This window comes from Aotus nancymaae, unplaced genomic scaffold, assembly GCF_030222135.1.
Source record: "Aotus nancymaae isolate 86718 unplaced genomic scaffold, 86718_ANA_hifiasm-v0.15.2.pri h1tg000011l, whole genome shotgun sequence".
NCBI lineage: Eukaryota > Metazoa > Chordata > Mammalia > Primates > Aotidae > Aotus > Aotus nancymaae.
In genome coordinates, this window is record NW_026988422.1 from 75,755,483 (window position 1) to 75,776,885 (window position 21,403).

The 21,403-nt window shown below is 50.6% G+C and overlaps 1 protein-coding gene across 2 annotated transcripts in view; it reads left to right on the top strand.

The window, feature by feature from the left end:
* SLC24A4 (solute carrier family 24 member 4) overlaps window positions 1-21,403 on the top strand; it is a 172,062-nt gene that overhangs the window by 102,652 nt on the left and 48,007 nt on the right. The window contains exons 3-10 of one of the 2 annotated variants that reach the window (XM_012453138.3): window positions 2,276-2,352; window positions 8,204-8,278; window positions 10,950-11,034; window positions 11,533-11,636; window positions 12,221-12,295; window positions 15,030-15,055; window positions 17,120-17,173; window positions 18,924-19,066. In XM_012453138.3, coding sequence (XP_012308561.1) covers window positions 2,276-2,352; window positions 8,204-8,278; window positions 10,950-11,034; window positions 11,533-11,636; window positions 12,221-12,295; window positions 15,030-15,055; window positions 17,120-17,173; window positions 18,924-19,066 — 639 coding nt within the window. The remainder of the gene's footprint in view (window positions 1-2,275; window positions 2,353-8,203; window positions 8,279-10,949; window positions 11,035-11,532; window positions 11,637-12,220; window positions 12,296-15,029; window positions 15,056-17,119; window positions 17,174-18,923; window positions 19,067-21,403) is intronic. The other variant, XM_012453139.3, reaches the window with a different exon arrangement.

Sequence of the window (21,403 nt, forward strand, 5' to 3'; positions counted from 1 at the left end):
CACAGCCTTTGACGTCCACGCCAGGGCATGCCACACATAAGGATGCCTGATTCGTCACCATAGAAGCCATTTGTTCTCCTCCACAGCCCCCCAACATACACACGGGGGTGCAAAGCCAGGCATGAGGCTGGACAAGTGGAAGTAGCAGCAGATTGCCACTGAAGAGACAGGGTCAGAGAGGTTTCAGGATGTGAGCAGGGCCACACAAGCTCAGGGGTGGTCAAGCTAGGACGCCAGTCCCACAAAGTGGCATGATTTTCACTTGGCCAGATTGGCTCAGTGTTAGAGGCAGGGCTTAACCTTTGACGAGGAACATCAGGTCCCACTGTGAGTGCTGGCGTAGATGCCTGGGTGCCCTGAACTGGTTACTTCCCTCTCTGAGCCTCATCTGAAAACAGGAACGTTGATGGCTCCAGTGCTTGCCTTGTGGGTTCAAGATGGGCCATGAAGACATGGATGGGTACAGAGGATGGGGGGCACAGGCAGTCGGGAGCTCTGCCAGTGACCACTGTCTTAGCTGGCAAAATTAAGGCCATAGATGCCATTCATTCTCCTCTACAGCCCTCAGCATCCACATGGGTGTGTAGAGCAAGGTGAGTAGAAGCCTGTTTCTACCAAGGGCAAAGCCATTTATAACCCATGTCACCTCCCTGCTGGAGACCAGGTGATATGTCCCCAGCAGTAGAAAGATGACATTATTCTAATTTTCAAAACTTCTCATTTTTCAAAAATTTTCAAAGATGTTATTGTGATTCCCAGGATTGGATAAATCAATCAGCTCTCAGACCCTGGTTTGATCAGGAAATGTCTCGAATTTTCATGGCAGAAATGTCTATTGATCTGTACTGAAATATCCCAGACAGCTGCGTTTCTCCTGGAAGTAAGATCTTGGCCTCACAATGCCGAGTCTCTCCCTATAGGGAGATTCTCCATCTCTGAGCCGACAAACCTTGAAGCCAATTCGTGCCCTTGAACCGACAGCAGCAACTGTATTAAAGAAGTTTGATTACGCAAAAAGAAAGATGTGAGGGAAGTGAAAGAATCTATTTTTCATTAAATGCTGCTTGTTTCAAAGTGGGAACGTTTTCTGGGTGTCTGGGGAGCTGGTGTTTTCTGTGGCTTACCAGGAGAATCAGATCTTAAAAATCAGAAAAGTTTCCATATAAGGGAGAAAGCATCATTTTCAGAGCTTAGGGTCAAATTATATTTGCAGAGAAGGGATTTCTGTCCTGGAGGTTTATTTAACAAGCATTTTTCAAGCACCCACTATGAACCAAGTGTCATTCCAGCTGTTTAAGGGGTTTACAAGGGTAGTAAAAATATTCTAGTAAGATGAGATGATGCATATTGTCATTTTCATAATAGTTTGCCCTTGTTTATTCGGTCAATTGCTAAGGTTGGTTGAGAATCTGCTGTGTACCAGGCCTGGCCTAGGCACTGAGGGTGCAATGGCACACAGGGAATTATGGATCCCTGCCTTCTGGAAGCTTCCAGTTTAGCTGGTGTGGTGAGGATGGGTGGGGGTCTGGGAGTGCCCTAAACAGGATCTGTGGCAATGGAATTCATTTGTGTATAGGTCCATTGGTGAGCATGTTTATCCGCTGATCGTTCTGAATGTTGCAGTGGGGGTGAGAAGGAATTATTTCTCTATTACCGAGCAGGTGAGTTGCTCACAGCTGCCTGGGGGTGCAGGAATGGCACTCAAACCCAAAGCACTTGATTTCGATTGCTTCCACATTTAAGCTGTTATGAGCAATGTGGCTACGAACATTGATGTGCGAGTTTTAGTGTGGACATACACTTTCATTTCTCTTGGGTATACACTTGCGAGTAGAATTGCTGGGTCATATGGTGTATGTTTAATCTCTTGAGGAACTGCCAGATCGTCTCCCAGGGCTGTACCATTTTACATTACCACCAGCAGCATTTGAGATTCCAGTACCTCCATATCCTTGCCAACACTTATTACTATCTGTTCTGGATTCTACCTATCCTAGTGTGTGTGAAGCATTTCATATTGTTTTTTAAAATGCAAGACATATCTAAAACGTGATCAACTACAAGGGTCTGGAATATCTGTGGATAATCTAGTATCCAGCAACCATTTCCTGGGAGCACTGGTCTGCCCCTGGACTAAGAAATGGCTGGCCTTCTCGCTGATCAGTCCAAAGCCAGGTAGGCTCGGGAGTTCCTTAGCGAGCTCCCAGATGTCAAGTGAGGTTTGTCGGGAGGCCCACAGATGACTGACACTCTGCCATCTCTTCTTGTTTTCCAGCGATTCACGAGTTCCCCACAGACCTGTTCTCCAATAAGGAGCGACAGCATGGAGCCGTCTTGTTGCACATCCTTGGTGTAAGTGGTCCTCCCAGAGCAGTCACGAAACTTCTGGCACGTGAAGCCTCTCTGCACAGCGGGGCAGAGCCGTGGCGTGTCTGAGATCTTTTGTTCTTGTAACAGCCCAGTGAGGAGAGCAGAGACTGGGCACATTTTACCCACAAAGATATGGTGTCTTACCTGTGTTAGGTGACTTACCCAGTGTCACACAGCTAGTGGCCCCCAAGCCAACACAGGAATGCAACTCTTTCCTGTACCCCATTTTCTGCTTTAATAGAACAGGGATGATGGTGCCTATTACAGATTGTAAATATGAATGAATATGGGTCAAGGGCATCAACGTTGTATGGCACATGATATCTCCTACAAATGCTTGCTCTCAGGATTCCCATGACTACCCCTAAATTTTAATACCTTTACATCACTATGTAGACGGTCCCTCAGTACTATTTTTCAGTGTTACGATGTTGCAATAGTGAGACATATTCAGTAGCCTACTCTGGAAGTATAAAGAAACTATACTGTGAATTTTGAATTTTTATCTTTTTCTGGGCCAGTGATTCTCCCTCCTCATGTTGGGCAGTAATAGCAATTGCAGCTCCCAGTCAGCCATGTGGGCATGAGCGTAAACAAACAGCCAACACTCTACAGGGTACTGTGTTGCCAGATGAATTTGCCCAGCTGTAGGCTAATTAAGTATTCTGAGCACGTTTGTGACAGGCTAGGCTAAGCGGTGATGTTCAGTAGGTTAATTGGGTTAAATGCATTTTCCACTTAAAGTATTTTATTTTATGTATTTATGTATTTGTTTATTTATTTTTGAGACAGAGTCTTGCTCTGTCACCTAGGCTGGAGTGCAGTGGCACATTCTCGGCTCACTGCGACCTCTGCCTCTGGGTTCAAGTGATTCTCCTGCCTCAGCCTCCCAAGTAGCTAGGATTACAAGCATTTGCTGACACACCCAATTGATTTTTATATTTTTAGTAGAAACAGGGTTTAACCATATCGGCCAGGCTCGTCTCTAAATCCTGACCTCAGATGATCCACCTGCCTTGACCTCCCAAAGTGCTGGTACTACTGACATGAGCCACTGTGCCTGGTCCACTGAAAGTATTTTAAACTTAACATGGGTTTATCAAGCTGTAACTCCATTGTAAGTCTAGGAGCATCTGTAGTTTAAAACTGTGGTGTACTTCTCAAACTTCCCTCCATATTCAAATGGACCTTGATGACAAATGGTGGAGGGAGGTCGAGTAGTAATTTGAAAAGAAATAGGGGTTCAAACCTGAGTTACAAGTCACTCTGCTGTGCTGGAATAGGCAAACCACAACCCCAGCCAAGTCTGGCCCAATGCCGGTTTTTATAAATAAAGTTGGCGTTTTTTTTGTTTTTTGAGACAGAGTCTCGCTCCGTCGCCAGGCGCCATGCTGGAGTGCAGTGGCATGATCTTGGCTCACTACAACCTCTGCCTCCTGGGTTCAAGCAATTCTCCTGCCTCAGCCTCCCGAGTAGCTGGGACTACAGGCGCATGTCACCATGCCCAGCTATTTTTTTATATTTTTCGTAGAGATTGGGTTTCACCATGTTGGCCAGGATGGTCTCAATCTCTTGACCTCATGATCCGCCCACCTCGGCCTCCCAAAGTGCTGAGATTACAGGCGTGAGCCACAGCGCCCGGCCCTAAATAAAGTTTTATTGGAACACAGACACTCCTATTCATTTCTGTAATATCTGTGCCTATTTTTGCACTTTAGGGGCAGAACTCTGCACTTTGGGAGCAGAGCTAAACAGATCCTGTTTAGGGCAATTCTCCTGCCTCAGCCTCCCGAGTAGCTGCGACTACAGGCGCACGTCACCATGCCTGCGTGGCCCACAAAGCCAAACATATTTATAATCTGCCCCTTTAGAGAAAAGGTTTGCTGACTCTATTGCGTGGTATGGAGAAATGTAGCTGGTCGAGGTTTGCTTCTCTGCTTTGGATCAACCACAGCAAATTTTCTTCCTGATCAGCTTCTCTGACCACCCAGCACCATCTGTTTGTATATTTAAACCCAACCAAATATTACTGTCTGTAAGAGATCATTAAGAAAGTGAAATCTGGAATTCCCACATAGATAGTAACAACCAGAAAATAATGAATGGGTGAAGTTTTAATTAACAGGGTAAACCATTAATGAAAGTGAAGACTAGAATGAGGGTTGTCAGCACATTTTGAACAACAGGCCTGCTTCTTATTTCCATAACAGAGGTATTCTCTTTCAAGCTTCTCTGGCTTTATATTCCCTCCCCTTTCACTAAGGGAGTGTGGATGTGGCTAACTGGTCCCATAGTTTTGTGGTCCTGCCTCGTAAAAGTCTTGGCATAACTGAGATAAAACCTCAGGTTTCTGCTGAACCTGGTTCACCCTGGGAATTTCACAGGAACCCTTTAGAGCATGGGGTTACCAAACTGGCTGGAGAGCCAAATCTAGCTCACCAACTGTTTTTTTTTTTTTTTAAATAAAGAAAAGAGGTTTAATTGACTCACAGTTCTGCATGGATGGGGAACCTCAGGAAACTTACAATCATGGTGGAAAGGAAAAAGGCACATCTTACATGGTGGCAGGGAAGAGAGAGCATGCAAGAACAGGGAAAACTGCCTTATAAAACCATCAGATCTCGTGAGAACGCACTTACTATCATGAGAACAGCATGGGAAAATCATCCCCCATACTACCAATTGCTTTTATAAATAAAGTTTTATCAGAACACTGCCACATCCATTCTATGGCTTGTTTTTGTTTCACAACAGCAGAGTGGTTGTGGAAGTGACTATTTGGCCTGCAAGCCTAAAATATTGCTATCTGACCCTTTACAGAAAAAGTTTGCTGACCTCTTGTTTTTTCTTGTTTCGATTTGAATGGGTAGATTAATGCTGACCTACCTCTTCTTTAGAGCACGAAAAGGACCTAGCTTAGGAGCCAGTTTTGCCTGCAGTGCTCCGTGACCCAAGAGATGGAAATTGGGGTACCATCTTGGCCCATCTTCTCTCCCCATTGTTTCTGAGGGCTCAGAAGAGAGATAGGCCCTTTGGCCTCTCAGGAGGTGATGTTGGTGGGGATTGCTGGAGTGTGAATTCAAGTCAGAATCCTCAGCTTTGTAGCAGGGTCTCCCCCACCTGCCTTCTCCCCTTTACCCACACCCCTGCTATTTGTTTCTTTTTACTCCTCTTCCTGAAAATGTTGACAGTGAGTCAAATCCAGTAGACACCTGCCTCAGATGCCCTGGCTGCAGCTAATGTATCTTCTTTCTTTCTTTCTTTCTTTATTTTGAGACGGAGTTTCGCTCTTGTTACCCAGGCTGGAGTGCAATGGCGCGATCTCGGCTCACCGCAACCTCCGCCTCCTGGGTTCAGGCAATTCTCCTGCCTCAGCCTCCTGAGTAGCTGGGATTACAGGCACACGCCACCATGCCCAGCTAATTTTTTTTATTTTTAGTAGAGACGGGGTTTCACCATGTTGACCAGGGTGGTCTCGATTTCTTGACCTCGTGATCCACCCACTTCAGCCTCCCAAAATGCTGGGATTACAGGCGTGAGTCACCGCGCCCGGCTGTATCTTCTTTATTAATCACAATGCGTGAATGATGAATTTGCTGAGTATCACACTGTTTTAGCTGAAGTAGCCAAGCCTTTTTCTCTTTTGCAAACAAATCATCCACAGCACTTTTTCTTTGAAGAAATGGCTTCCCCCAGTGCTAGAGAAAAACCCATCTCTTTTCCGTGTGTCCTGGTCCTTGCTTCTTTCTCCAGCCTCACATTCTCCGTTTCCACTCTCTCTGTTCTACCCGTTATTCCTCAAGTGCATCAAGCACATTTAGCCTCAGGGCCTTTGCACTGCTGTTTCCTGGTAGATATTTTATTGGCTGGTGTGCTTCTTTATTCCCCACTAAGGTAAGCTATAGAAGAGGGTATTCCTGGCTTCCTCACTGCTGTATCTCAATCCCTTGGCAGTTCCTGGCACAGAGGATGAGCTCAGTGAAGCCATGTTGGCTGCTGAACAGAAGGATGGGCCAGGGAGAGGCCCCAGATATAAAACCATTTTAAAACTGCTGATCTGTTCTTACTTCATCATGAGACAGACGATGAAACCAAAACGTAGAAAAGTTTTTAAATCCGAAGTCACATGACAAGTCAGTTCCAGAACCAGCCTTAGAATCTGGGTTCTTTACTCCATGAACCTCTGAATGTCGGTGGCCTGTGTGTTTTAATGGTGCCAACATTATTAAGTAGCATCCCAGGAAATTCTGGATCTCAAGTTGCTGTTTATTTTGGCAGTGGATGGATTGCTTTAATGCCTTCCCTAAAAATGAACGGGACAAATCAGGATTGTTATTATTATTTTAAATTCTTAAAATGGTTATTCTGAGTGCTTTCCTTCTTGGTCATAGGGTTAGCTCTTGCCTGTTGAGGGCAGACTCTGGTGCTAGAAGAGAGAGCTGCTGCTTTAAGAAGAGATACTTCAGAGAGTAGGGGAAAAAAGTGGTTTTCCTGCTCTCAGACTCGCTCACCACATTTGACTTCACCTCTGCTCAGTAAAATGCGTGTGGGCTTTTTCCTCACATGCCAAGAATTCAGCAGACACCACTGGGTGTCCTCTAACTCAGTTCAGTTCTGACACTGTCTACCTGGAGACAGCAGCAGCTCCCACACACCAAGGGCTCAGCCTTACAAGACTGCTTCTGCTTTAGACGGCAGTCACAACGCTTCAGTTATTTTACCCGTGCTTCTCAACAACTTGGTATAAATCAGTTCCCACGACCCGCTCCTTGGGCTCAATGAATTTGCTAGCGCTCAATGAATTCACAGAATTTAGGGAAATACTTTGACTTCCGTTTACCAATTTATTATAAATGATATTACCAAGGATACAGGGCCGGGTGCCTTGGCTCACTCCTATAATCCCAGCACTTTGGGAGGCTGAGGTGGGGGGAGCACTTGAGTCCAGGAGTTCAAGACCAGCCTGGACAACATATTGAGACCCCCATCTCTACAGAAAAATAAACAAAATTAGCCGGGTGTGGTGGTGTGCACCTGTAGTCCCAGCTACTTGGGAGGCTGAGGTGGGAGCATGATGAGCCCAGGAGGTAGAGACGGCAGTGAGCCAAGATGGCACTACTGCACTCCAGCCTGGGTGGCACAGTGAGACCCTGTCTCAAAAACAAGAAAGGATATAGAGGAAGGGAGGTGTAGGGCAAGGTATGGGGAAAGGGGTCCAGAGCTTCCATGCCCTCCCTAGGCGTGCTACCCTCCAGGAACCTCCATGTATTCGGCTATGGGGAAACTCCTGAAGCCCTGTCTTTTTGGGTTTCTATGAAGGCTTCATTACATAGGCATGACTAATTTCTTTCATTGGCCACTGGTGATCAACTCAACCTCCAGCCACACTCTCCTCCCTGGAGGTTGGGAGCTGGGGCTTAAAGTCCCAACTTGCTCATCCTGCCTTGGTCTTTCTGGTGACCTGCCCCCAGCCACCAGTCATCTCATTAACATGCAGAAGACCTTCCTGGGATGCCCGAGGTTCCATGGGTTTCAGGAACTGTGTACCAGAAACCAAGGGCACAGACCACATAGATGTTTCTTATTAGATAACAAGAGGAAGGAGCCTGAGCGGCCGGGTTTTCGTTCCCTCTGCTCAGCATGTTATCGCCTCTCTGGGCCTCAGTTTCCCCATTTGCCAGTAAGAGGATTGAGGGAACGAGGAGTTTTCCTGTGTGCCCCTCTCTGTGTGACTGGCCTCTGCCCTGGCAGCCTGGTGTGGGGTACAGTGGAGCCCTCTGCAGCTGCAGGAGGGGCCCTCACCGACCCTGCCTGTCTCCTCTCTCCTCTGCAGGCTCTGTATATGTTCTATGCCTTGGCCATAGTGTGTGATGACTTCTTTGTCCCGTCTCTAGAGAAGATCTGTGAGGTACGTGGAAGGGACTTGGGATGCCTTGGTGCAGGCTGGAGGGTTGGGGGTGATTGCAGACAGGTGGTTCATAAATGCCAGGCTGAGAAGGCCAGGACTGACGTGGGGAGCATGCTGGTGGTAAAGACTGTCACACCAAGCCCTGAGTGTCTGCCCCATGGTGAAGCCTCGCCAGAAACCCTCAAATTAGCCTTGGTGGATGGCAGCCTCTCCCAGAGGTTGGCAGAAGAAAACGCTCCCAGTGTGAGATCACTACCCGGAACCACTGGGTCCACAGCAGGCTGTCGGCGTGTGTGTCCAACCTGGCTAGGCACAAAGCCCAGGCAGGCCCGCCAGCTGCAGTGGAGCATTGCCTGTCACCAGCTGCAGGTGGCAGGTGACAGGGGCCCACTCCCACCCCGCCAGGGCGCCCGCCTGCTGCAGCATCAGGGAATTCCCTTCTGTGCTGACCTTTGCACACTGACATTTTCACCCCACAATTATTTTGCTGTTTTTTTCCTTTCTTTCCTTAATTCTCCTCATATACAAGACCCCAGCATATCTCTTTGCTCCACCTTACTCTTGGCTTCTAATCGAGGAGGAGATTGACTTCTGTTTGCAGCACCTCCTGTGTGCAGAGTGCCCAGGGCTTTGCCACCCTTCATCCCTGTGAAACCTCTCCGGGGTTTGAGGCTGTGTCATCATGGTGACATTGGCAGCTGAGAAGGCAGGTTGTTCGGGGCATGTGTTCCCTGGACTCTCCTACTGCTCGGCCCAGCTCAGGGAGCTCCGTGTCCTGCCAGAGTCAGGACTGGCTGCTTTGGACCTGGGCCCCCCAAGCAGTGACCTGGCAAATGTGTGCAAAGGCCTCCCCTCACCCCACAGCCCCTCAGATGGAGCCATGTGCTCCCCTCCATCCAGACGACTGTCAGTGAGAGAGCAGAGCCGGGGAGGAGGGTGAGGAACAGAGTCTGGAAATGCCCACTGGGATGATGGTGCGGGAGGGTCCACCCAGGGCGCCTGTGGAGTGTGCACTAGGGGGCAGTGGTTGTTAAAGGTGTCGCTGCTTCTGTCTTCCCGAGGGGGCCCTTGGGAAGAATGCGGTCAGCTGATCTTACTGAATACACACCTAGGACCCACCCACTAGGCTGAGAGCTTGGGGAGGCCATAGTAATGGGTTGATGGGAGCCTGTGGAAGGTGGGCGACACAGTGTAGGGCCACACACATGGAGGTGACATGTACCCCATGGGATTGCCTGTATCCCCATGTAGATCAGTGCTGTGCCCCCACCCCAGAGGTGAGCAAGGGTGGTGGTCTTAGCCCTGTAGGTAAGACCAATGTCAGAGGCTCAGTAAGAGACATCAAAGGACAGGTGAGTGAGAAGGAGGGGGGAGCATCTCTCTTGGGAGAGAAATCTGGGAAGACTTTGTGGAGGAGGTGGCATTGGGTCCAGGTTTCAGAAGTGGGAAGGAGTTTAGCAAGCAGAGAGGGAAGAGAAGGGCATTCCGGGAGGAAGGAATGGCTCAGGCAAAGGCAGGGAGGAGGCAGGACAGGAGGCAGTGTGGTTTGGGTTCTGCTGAAAGTTTCTGGAGATCCTTTGGGGGCAGAGCCTCTTCTGTGGGACCCTGCTTTTTGGCAGGGTAAGGTGGCTGAGCTTCCACCCTGGAGATCAGTGTGTGCCCCCACCCCAACCTCTGTCAAGCCCAGAACTCTGACCCTTCTGAGGACTCTTCCAAGGCTGGCCAATCAGTGGGCTCCCAGGCGGCCCCAGAGCCCAGACTGCTCAGGGATACTTTGGGGGGTGGGGCCAGTGGAGGTGAGCCCTGCCCTGAGGGGCCTCCAGATTGGGGTTCAGGCAGACTCTGAGTCTCCATGGTGTCTCCAAACATCCAAAGCCTCCAGCACTACCTTTCAGATCAGAGGATGGGCTCTGTGGCTGGAACATGGCCGGAACATGGCCTGCGCAGAGAGATGGGCCTCGATCAGGAGTTCCCACCCTGTCCCATGCAGCTTAACCCTGGAACCAGTACCTCTGGGTCTTTGTGAGCAGCTGGATGTCAGGCTTGCCATGGAGAAGGCCTTCTGGAATGCAAGGCCCAGCTGCAGCCCAGGGTCCTCCAGGTCCACAATGCTGACATTCTCATAGAAGCCCCCAGTACCCAAAACTAGCATGGGAGGGGAGGGCAGATAGACTGATGTGTGCCTGTGAGGCACCACTCCATGCCAGGCCCTGTTCTAGGCACTAGGGAGGCAAAGATGGAATAGAACAGCTGCTGCCCTCATCATCCGGCAAGGGAAGGCAAGCGTGTGGCTCACAAACCCTCATGTGAAATTCACGTTTCAATAACAGCAGATAGAACATATCAGGTGTCTGAGGGGAATGGCTAGCTCTGAGTAGATACATAGAAAGACTTCATCAGGGAGGCATTATTCAGTCAGGGGCTTGAAGGACAAACAGAAGGGAGATAGGTAGGGGAGGGGAAAGGGGCTCTGAGTTGAATGCCAGGTAGAGGGTGGGGGGCAGATGGCAGAGGGCAGACAGCACGTGCCCAGGAGTGAGAGGCTGTGGCCAGAGGAGGTTGGCTCCGGCTACAGCACTGCGCTCTTGCATGCTACTTGACTGTGGAGTGTCCGGGGACGTCCAGTGCCCCCATGGCACACCCTGAAGCTCTGTGGTCACTTCTGTTTCAGAGGCTGCATCTGAGCGAAGATGTGGCTGGAGCCACCTTCATGGCTGCAGGAAGCTCAACACCAGAGCTGTTTGCCTCTGTAATTGGTAAGAAATCCCCTCCAGCCCGAGGCACAGCATCTAAAGAGAGTCCGTTTGGTGCCCAGAGCAATGGGGGCATTTGTCGGCTCTGAGCCTCACTTTTCTCATCTGTAAAATGGGAGAATTGGAGCGATAGAAAGTAGACTGGTTGTTTCTTGGGGTAGAGTAGGTGATTAAAATATTCTAAAATTAGATTGTGGTTTTGGCTGCAGAATTCTGTGACTATACTAAAACCACCAAATTATATATTTAAATGGGTGAATTTTACAGCATGTAAATTATATCTGAATAAACCTGCTCAGTTAAAATGGGAAGATTGGAGTAGCTGCTCCCCGGCGGCGTTCCCACCTCCCTGGTTCTGCCGCTGCTTCCACCGTCCTCTCCCGCTCCATGAGTGTTCTGTTTGATAGTGAAACAACTCACCTCCCCGTGAAAGGGGGACTGAGGAAGGGGCAGTCTGGGGCCGAGTGACGGAGGGCCGGCGTCTGTGTGTCTCCTTTCCAGGTGTGTTCATCACCCATGGGGACGTCGGGGTCGGCACCATCGTGGGCTCCGCTGTGTTCAACATCCTGTGCATAATCGGAGTGTGTGGGCTGTTTGCTGGGCAGGTCAGTGGTTCCTCCCTCGGCCTGGCAGATGCAGGCGCTCAAGTGTAGGGGATGAGCCTCTATGACAAGAGGGTGGGGCAGCAGCGAGGACACCCAGGGGACACCTGAGCTGGATTCTCGATACATCTGGGGCCCGGTTTTAGCCTCCCCAACAGGGGGCATGAAGCTGGATTGCCATTGACACCCCATTAGCTACCCTCAGAAACCAGGGGGGATGTTGAACTTGACCTCAGAGAGGCGAGCTAATGAGTGAGGCCCTGCCTCGCGGAGGGAGGTGGAGGTGGGCGCTGACTTTGCCTGAAGGTGCCAGGATCAGGTGGAGAGCAGGCCTCTGGCCTCTGCTGTGAAACACGTGCTGTTCTGACCTCAGAGGAACAGCGGGCAGCTTTGCTATGGTGCCATGGCTTGAGAACATGACTCGGTTTCATTCTGTTCCCCAAATATAAGAAAGAGTAAGTGTGGTCTGGAGTTGGGAGGAGGAGCTCTGTAGGTGTGCCCTGCACTGCAGGGGAGGAGGTCTGGGCAGCTGCACCCCCCACCCGCTCCCTGCTAATACCAGCTGACAATGAGGGCTCTGCCGGCAGGTGGTCCGTCTGACGTGGTGGGCCGTGTGCCGAGACTCCGTGTACTATACCATCTCTGTCGTTGTGCTCATCGTGGTGAGTTGCCCCTCTGCCCCCAAGGTCAGGTTGGCTGGAACCCTGTGGAGGCACAGGACCCCTGCCCATCTCTGCCCTGGCACTGTGACCAGAGAGGACTCAGAGCTCCCAATAGTGGGGTGTGCCGACCACTCACTGCAGTCACAATGACCAGCACCCCCACCCCAGCACTGCGCCTCCATTTCCCTAAAACCTCAGGCCTGGCACCTTGGTGATGGAGCAAATCCAGGGGCCATCTTGAAGACAAAAAGGCCTCGGAAGCAGGCGCCCCATGCCCTTGCACTTCAGCTCGGGTGCTTTGCTCATCTGGGGCCCTTTTGCTCCCCATGTAAGCCCTGCTTAGTCTTTGGTGGACTGGTTTTAAAATGCAGAGTTTCTGGTTCCACTGCCCATAGAGCGGGAAAGAGAGCAGGCCAGCTGGGGGCAGGCAGAGGGAGCAGCTGGGAGCAAGGGAGAAGCCAGGAGGAGAGGAAGGAGAGGAGAGGAGCTCACAAGGGAGCCCTGGACCTGTTGGAGTGGTGTGGGGTGTCTCCACTGGGCCCCAAGGGCTGGGGTAACATGATGGCACTTGATAGTGAGGTGGGTGACACAGCCAGACATCGCCAAGAAGCATGCATTCACAGGGAGCGTTTCACACCAAAAGAATTTTGAAGCGGGGGAGAGCAGCACGTACACGGGCATGCTCAGACTTCAGGGGTGGAATGTGCCCTTGGGTGACAGCTCTCAACCGGACCTACAGCCAACTTTATATAGGCAGGCATGTCCCTATATTAGTTCCCTACTGCTGCATAACAAATTTCCCCAAAACTCAGCAGTTTAAGACAAAGGTTTATTTTCTCCCGCTTCCTGTGAGAGAGAATAAATCCTGGTCTTAAACTGCTGAGAAACCAGTCAGGAATGGTATAGCTGGGTCCCAGGCCAGGTCCTCTGCCGGGCTGCAGTTACAGTGTCAGCCAGGGTAGAATCATGGCAGAGCTCGGCAGGCGGGGCTGCGCTTGCAGGGTGACTCACGTGGTTGTGGGCAGGACTCGGGACGCTGACTGTTCCACAGGGCAGCTCTCAGCTGGGTGGTGGGTTTCCCTTGGAGCGAGGGCCAGAGGCACCAAGATGGAAGCCAAAGCCTTTTCCTAACCTGCTCTCAGGAGCGATACCTGCCATGTGTGCCATATTCTGTTTATTAGAAGCAAGTCACCAGGGGCGGCCCACACGCTAGGGAAGCGTGAATGTCAGGCAGTAGGAGCATGGGGACACCCCTGCAGGCTGCCTACCACAGCCCCAAGAAATAGAACTTACAGATAGAACAATCTACAGATACATGATTTCAAAAAGGTCAACATATGCCCTCACTATAATATAAAGGAGAAATAAATGTAATTTACAATAGAAAAATATATCTTTCAGTATGTAAATGTTTTGGCCGGAGATGCTAGGAGATCCATTGAAGGGATTGGTTCCCTCCCACAAAAACAATCTCTGAGCTCATCTAGTACAAATGCAGACTGATGCCTGTGTGCTGGGCTGGCACCCAAGCCCCATGGGTGGTGCCAATGGTGATGATGTGATTTTCCACAATAAACGACTCCTGATAAAATTCCTGACAGAGCAAAGTATAATCATTCCTTAATTTGCATGACAGTTACCTTACTAGAAAATTAAGGATTCACTAAAATCATGTAAAAATATTTTGATTTAAGGCCTGGTGCTGTGGCTCAATGCCTGTAATCCCAGCACTTTGAGAGGCTGAGGCGGGTGGATCATGAGGTCAAGAGATCGAGACCATCCTGGCCAACATGGTGAAACCCCGTCTCTACTAAAAAATACAAAAGCCAGCTGGTCGTGGTGGCGCACGCCTGTAGCCCCAGCTATTTGGGAGACTGAGGCAGGAGAATTGCTTGAACCCGGGAGGCAGAGGTGGCAGTGAGCCGAAATCGCGCCACTGCACTCCAGCCTGGCACCTGGCGACAGAGTGAGACTGTCTCAAAAAAAAAAAATGCTTTGATTTATAAAATGAAGTGAAGGCCAGGCATGGTGGCTCACACCTGTAATCCCAGCACTTTGGGAGGCTGAGGCAGGCAAATCACTTGAGGTCAAGAGTTTGAGATCAGCCTGGCCAATGTGGTGAAACCCCATCTCTACTAAAAGTACAAAAATTAGCCAGGTGTGGCGGTGCGTGCCTATAATTCCAGCTACTTGGGAGGCTGAGACAGAAGAATCCCTTGAACCTGGGAGACAGAGGTTGCCATGAGCCAAAATCACGCCACTGCACTTCAGCCTGGGTGACAGAGTGAGACTACATCTCAAAAACAAACAAAGATACACACTCCAACACACATTTGCACACCATACATACACACACCCTGCATACACACACACACACACACACACACACACAGAGCTATCTTTTCAGTCTCTGAGATTTCTTGATTATAGTGACTCTGTTCCATGAATGAAGGGAGGCTTCTGCCAGGTTAGCCCCAGCAGGTACGTGGACTGTTATAAAGCACAGACCATATCTCTGGGGTGACCACACTAAGCTGGGGCCATGTGTTATAGCACCCTGCTGGCCTAGGCTCCACTAAGGAAAGGCCTGTAAGTGAGCAGCTCAGAAATGGATTCATAACACACATAACAAGGCCAGTATAAGTTGGCTCTGGGTGCCTGGGTGTCTGTGCTTGTTCTTGTTTTGAAATAAATATGTCCTAGCCACCTCAACTCTGTTTCTTTTGCCTTCCAGTTCATATATGATGAACAAATTGTGTGGTAAGTGTCTTAAATTTATTTTTCATTGTTCTTTTTTGTTGTTGTTGCCAGTATACTTATTTGTTGGGTTCCCTGAATCTTTTTTAAAATTATTTTTATAAACTTAACCTTATTAATTTGTGAAAGTAAAAAAAGATATCATTCTAAGCAATCATGCCTTTCTTTATCCTGTCAAAGTGAGAAAAATTGTTTCCCTTTATAGTACCATATCTGATAGATATCATGATATATTATAAAGCTAAAATTGTGAAAACAGTATGGTATTTTGCACAGGGATAAGCATAAGCCAATATGGAATGCAGTAATGGGCCTATTTCTGGAATAGGGGACATTGCAGAGATGTCATGATAAGGCAGTCAGTTAGGAATGGAGTCTTGAATGCTTCAGGGACAACTGGGAATTCACACAGACCAACACAACATCAGATCCCTACCTCACACCTTATACAAGGGTAAACTCCAGGTGATTTAAAGATACTACTGTAAAAATGATACTTTTTAGAAAATGTCAAAGAAAATATAGGGACTCATCTTTAAGACACTGAAGTAGGAATTGATTTCTTAATTAAGATACATAGCTGGGCATGGTGGTTCACATCTGTAATTCTAGCTACTAAGGAGGCTAAGGTGGGAAGATGGCTTCAGCTCAGGAGTTTGAGACTAGCCTGAGCAACATAGTGAGACCCCATGCCCCAAAAAAGATACATAAATCGCAAACTTCTGAGTAACAGGTTGATATTTCCACTCTATTTGATAGCATGGGAATGCATCTTACAGTCATAAATCATGAAAATTTTCTTTTGATTGCCAACAATTCAGAATCTGCATCCTGTTTTTTTGTTTGTTTGTTTGTTTTTGGTTTTGGTTTTTTTTTGAGACTCAGTCTCACTCTGTCACCCAGGCTGGAGAACAGTGGTGCCATCTTGGCTCACTGCAACCTCCGCCTCCTGGGTTCAAGTGATTCATGTGCCTCAGCCTCCCAAGTAGCTGGGGCTACAGATTTGTACCCCTATACCTGGCTAATGTTTCAGTTTTTTGTAGAGACAGGGTTTCACCATGTTGACCAGGCTGGTCTCGAACTCCTGGGCTCAAGTGACCCACCTGCCTTGACCTCCCAAAGTGCTTGGATTACAGGCTGTATCCTGTATGATTATTTATGGAAATAGAGTCAGACGATCAGACCAAGGGCATCAGCCACCTGCCCTGAGCAGCTGTGTGCTGTAGGCCCAGAGAAAGCTGGTTCTGGTCCTATCCTGGTCTCCAACCCGCTGTGTGGCCCCAGGAAGGCCTCTGAACTCCTGGGTCTCATTTTTGTCATCTGTAGATAGGGTTGGGATGGCAACAGTGGTTCCATGATCTGGAGGTCAGCAAAGGGAAGAGCTCCCCAAACAACTGTAGCCCATGCTGGGCACATAGGGGGCTTTGGTTCATACATGTTAAGTGAGTGAATGAGCTAAAGCTCGTGTGCCCCCTCAGGGGCCTATGGTCAGAGCTACGAAAATCCCTACTGCTCATGGGATTGGGTGGAGTGCACCAGAGGGTAGTAATGGTGCATCCCAGGAAGACCCGAACCCTTCCATGCCCAGCATAAGGCTTGGGAGGCTCTTGTGCCACCTGCCGTGTATTTGCTCAGCTCTCAGGCCCCACTTCTGGGAATCAGGCCCCTTTCCACCCACACCCACAGCTTCTCTGGTTCCTGCCCAGAATCTTGGGTGACTGCAGGGTCTCTCGGGGTCGAGTCTGTGTGACTTCATGCCACTAGCCTCCATGAATCCTGGGATATGGTGGTCCTAGTCCCTCTTTTTTCTAGGAAGCTGGGGGAACCCCACCTCTGTCCTACAGACCTCTCTAGTTGAGAAGAGACCCCTCAGCTTTTCTCACTTGATCACCAAGAGGGCTGCTGGTGGCAAGACAGCTACAGGCTGGGGGAGTCTGTCATGCGCCCAGCTTCTGGGCCTGGCACTGGGGGTGGGGGAGGTAAAGACATCCCACCCTCCTCCACTCCCGCTGCCTTCACCTGCCACAGGCCCCAAGCTCTAATTGCAATCTCCTTTCTCTCTTTGAGGTGGGAAGGCCTGGTGCTCATCATCTTGTATGTGTTTTATATTCTGATCATGAAGTAAGTGCCCTTTCTCCTCCCCGGGGCTGCCGACGCCTTGCCCCCCTGCCTGCTCTAGCTTTTAGTGACAGCAGGGAGAAAAACATCTGTCAGGACTTTGTCCTTTTAGGCCAGCCCCAGCTGTCTGGTGGACAGCCTGTGGGGTGACGACTGGAGTAGGGGAGGGGTATCAGACGCTGTTTCAGGGTGCCGTCCACACCGAGGCAAGGGGAATCATGCTGGTGGCTGATGTGGGGACCACAAGGCTGCTCCCCAAACAAGGAGCATGCAGGGAGCTCCTTTCTGCCCTGCTCTGGGCAGCTTCTCCATGCCCTGGGGAACCACTCACTTTTATTGTCTCTAGAAGCCTTCTGATAATTTAATACCACTCTTTTCAAAAAGCCAGGCAGGTTAACCTCTGCCCCAGGCTTCATAAAATGCCACTTCTCAGGGCCACTGCTTTGCACAGCTGCAGCACCACTGATGGTCCTGGGGATGCAAACTCAGGCTATGCAACCTTGAGCCCCTCCAGAATCTACCCAGGTCAGAACCATCTCAAAACTACCCATGAGGAATACTATGCAGCCAGAAAAAGGAATAACGTTCTGACGGGCTGCAACATGGGTGAACCTGGAAAACGTTATGCTAAGTGGAAGAAGCCAGTCACAAAAGGACAAACATTGTCTGATTTCAGTTACACGAAGGATCTAGAAGAGCCAGATTCATAGAGGTGGATCAGAGGTCAGTGCAGGCATCTGGGGAGCAAGGAAGGGGGAGTTAATAATTAATGGGAGCAATGTTGCTGTTTGGGGTGATACAAATGTTTTGGAAACCGTGGTGATGGCTGTAGAACAATGTGAATGTAATTAACGCCACTGTATTGTGCACTTAAAAAGGGAAAGTACTTAGAATGGTAAATTTTATGACATATGTATTTTTTCCCACCACACATGCACACACACACGCACACACACACGCACACATACGCACACACACGCACGCACGCACACGCGCGCACACACGCACACATGCACACACGCACGCACGCACACACACACACACCCCCCTACTCATGAGCTGAGCCACATTCAGGTTTATCTTCCTCTTCGTACCTCGATAGGTAATTAAAAAGAAAGACAACACTCTGGGTTTTATGAGGATATAAATCCCACATTTATATAAAACATTTATAATGTTTTATAAAAACAGGTGATAAACTGTCAGACTGCAAAAGCATTGTCCTTAAATGATCTGCACTCTGAGTGCCTTTCAGCGAGGAGCCGGCCTGAGGTTCTTTGAGATGGAGAGACTCTTCCCTCAGGGGCGATGGCAGTGCTGGCTGTGAGTGGTGCAGGGAGTGCCCGTGAGCAGCCCGGGAGCAAGATGTGCTGCTGGGGCAGAGAGGACAGGCCTGGTAATGCCCCCTGTGAGCCTGGTAATGCCCCGTGGGCCTGTCCCGGAGGTGAGGCCGAGCTTCCTTTATTAGGACAGGCTCCAGTAAGTAGGCCTCAGTCATTGTCTTGGGTGAAAGGGCTCTTATGCCCCCAGGAAACCCACCACCAGCTCAATAGGAGCAGGTGCCCCCAGACATTCCCAGGTCCCTATCAGGAAACTGTCAGCCCAGTTGAAAAGGCGAGGCTCCACACCTCCCCTGCCACCCGCCACTCCCGCGCTGTGCTGACTGCGCGCAGGGATGGGGTGTGATGGCCCCCTGCCCAGTCAGTGGGGCTCCTCTCCACTGCCCTGACCTCCTGCCTCCCCTCACTTCCAGGTACAATGTGAAGATGCAAGCCTTTTTTACGATCAAACAAAAGAGCATTGCAAATGGCAACCCGGTCAACAGTGAGCTGGAGGCTGGTAATGATTTCTATGATGGTAGCTATGATGACCCTTCCGTGCCATTGCTGGGGCAAGGTAAGGCTGAGCAGACAGGAGTGGGCAGAAATGTGTCCTGGAAGCCACTCTCTCCTTCTCTTTTGTATACACACACACACACACACACACACACACACACACCCTCTCACAAAGTTCCCCCTCTAAATTGTCACTCTCTTACCTCTGACCACAGTGCCCTAAGTGAGGAGGGAGCGTCAGTATGGGAGGTGGGGTTTGCTTAGGTGGGAAGAGACGGAGGGGAAGTACACCAGAAAAGCGCAGCCACGTTCCTGGGAGTTTTCCCACGCTTCCTGAGGAAGGCGCAAGGCCTGTTTGGCTCTTCAGAGCGCAGTGGTGTCCCTGACCCATGTAAGAGCCCACGACAGGCAGCTGAGGAGCTGGGGTGGCAGAGCCAGCCTGGGCCTCCTGCAGCTTCTCAAATGCCAGACCCAGTTATGGATGGAGAATGACTCTGGACAAAGCACCAGGTTCTGGGGCTGGGAACCATCACCCAGAGGAAGAACAAGGCCAGGAAAGGCAGACACGAAGCTGAGCAGGCGCCCCGCGGCCAGCCCCTGAGAGCCCCACTGGGGAGCCCGCTCCCCTGGGCAGCAGCCTCATCTCCTCCGCGGCTCTTCAGACTCCTTGTCCGGGAAGTGGGGGTCTGGGCCTCCAGAGCCTCTTCCTGTCATGTCTTATCGAATTCTCCAAGTCACCTGGGTCTGACTGATGGCTTCCTTGGAAACCTGAATAATCCAAGGCCAGTGACCAGGTGGCTCCCTTTGTGGGGACAGCTGAGAGTTCACGCTAGCCCAGACCAGTGGGAGATCCTGGGCGGTTCTTGCCATCACTATGGACGAACAGGTCTGAGCTCCACCCGCGGTGCCGGTCAAGGCCTTCAGCAGACAAGTGCCTTGCACTGGCATCTGGGGGTCTTTCCCCGTCATTCCCCACGGCCTGCGGCTAATCACGTCCTCTTTCAGGTGATCTCTTTTGTGATGTCAGTGGTGGGACCAGGTGTTCTCAGATGTGTCTGGGACATCTGGGAGCCAGAATCTGTATTTCTGGGCCCCTTCTCCAGTCATCATCCTGTGGCCAATGAAGGCAGGGGTTTCCTCCCATGTGCATTTTGGGAGTCTGTTCTGCCCTGTCTCAGGTAACCCCCAAGAGGGAGGGGTCTCTCCCTCTAGAAGGAAGAAGCCTGCTGGGGTGAGGGGTGCCGTCCAGGCCACAGCCTGGCTGCCGAGGCCCACCCACGAGGGGCGGAGCTGAGGAGCTGAGGAGCTGATGGACGTGGAGTTTGGTTCGCATGTCGTGTTTCATAAATGCCAAGCAGCCTACCCCAGGGGAAGCCAGTTTCCAGGACAACCTCAGAAGGGGAAGGAGCCATGTGGGCTGCTGTGTCGGATTTTAGCTCCACAGACGCAGTGGCCCCGAGACACCCATCACTGGTCCCCACACACAGGCTGGCAGGACCGGGCTGGTTGCTGCCCTGTCCTATATGTGGTGCTCCTGGGTCCTCTGGGCCTTCGTGGCAAAGAAGAGAAGTACTGTGTGCTGAGTCACTCAGTCCAGTGGGAGATGCTCACCCGAGAGCCACCTACCACCCTGTGACTGACCAAGGAGACTTCCCAGGACCCTGCGGGAAGCACTCCTCATTCGCAACCTGGGAGCCTCAGCTCCTCACCCTCCCCGGCAACCCAGGCTCCCTGGAGGCCGCCACCCACACGGTGCCTTTTCTGGCACTGCTGTGCCTGTCTCCATCACTCTTGTGCCTGTGACAGTGGGACTCCCCTGAAAGTTTATTTTTTCCCTAATCTCTTTAAGTCCAGGACATTTTCTAGAAAACTGGAAGATTGGACATGGGACTGCCCCCAAGCACTGGGAAGGAGGGAGAATCCCGTCTTCCTGCAGCTTTTATCAGAGGGAACGCATTTAGATAAGGGCCAAGGGGGAAAACAGTCCCCAGGGAGTGCGGAGGGAAGCGGGGGTGCAGGCCTGGGCGCCTGGAGTCACAGAAGGGGGAGGCCTGGAGAGGCAGATGTGGGGATTTCTTCACCCCACTTTTTACTGACTCTCTCATAAGAGGCTCCCAGAGGGCCACGTGAGAGTCACTGCTCTTCACTGTCCCCTGCGTAGACATGACTGAACAGGAGGAAGGAGCCCCGGTAACACCCCGGCTGGGACTGGGGAGGCCGGGACTGGGGGCTTTTCCTTTCCTAAGGGTGCTGCCATGGAAACTTCTGGCTGGAGATGACACCGGAGTTTTCCTGCCCGTGCCTAGCAGCAGGCAGGTCACTGTGCGGCTACCCCACCAAAAGGAAGACATGGGTTGATGGCTGGGAGATCCTCTCAAGAGCACACACTCTCTCTCAG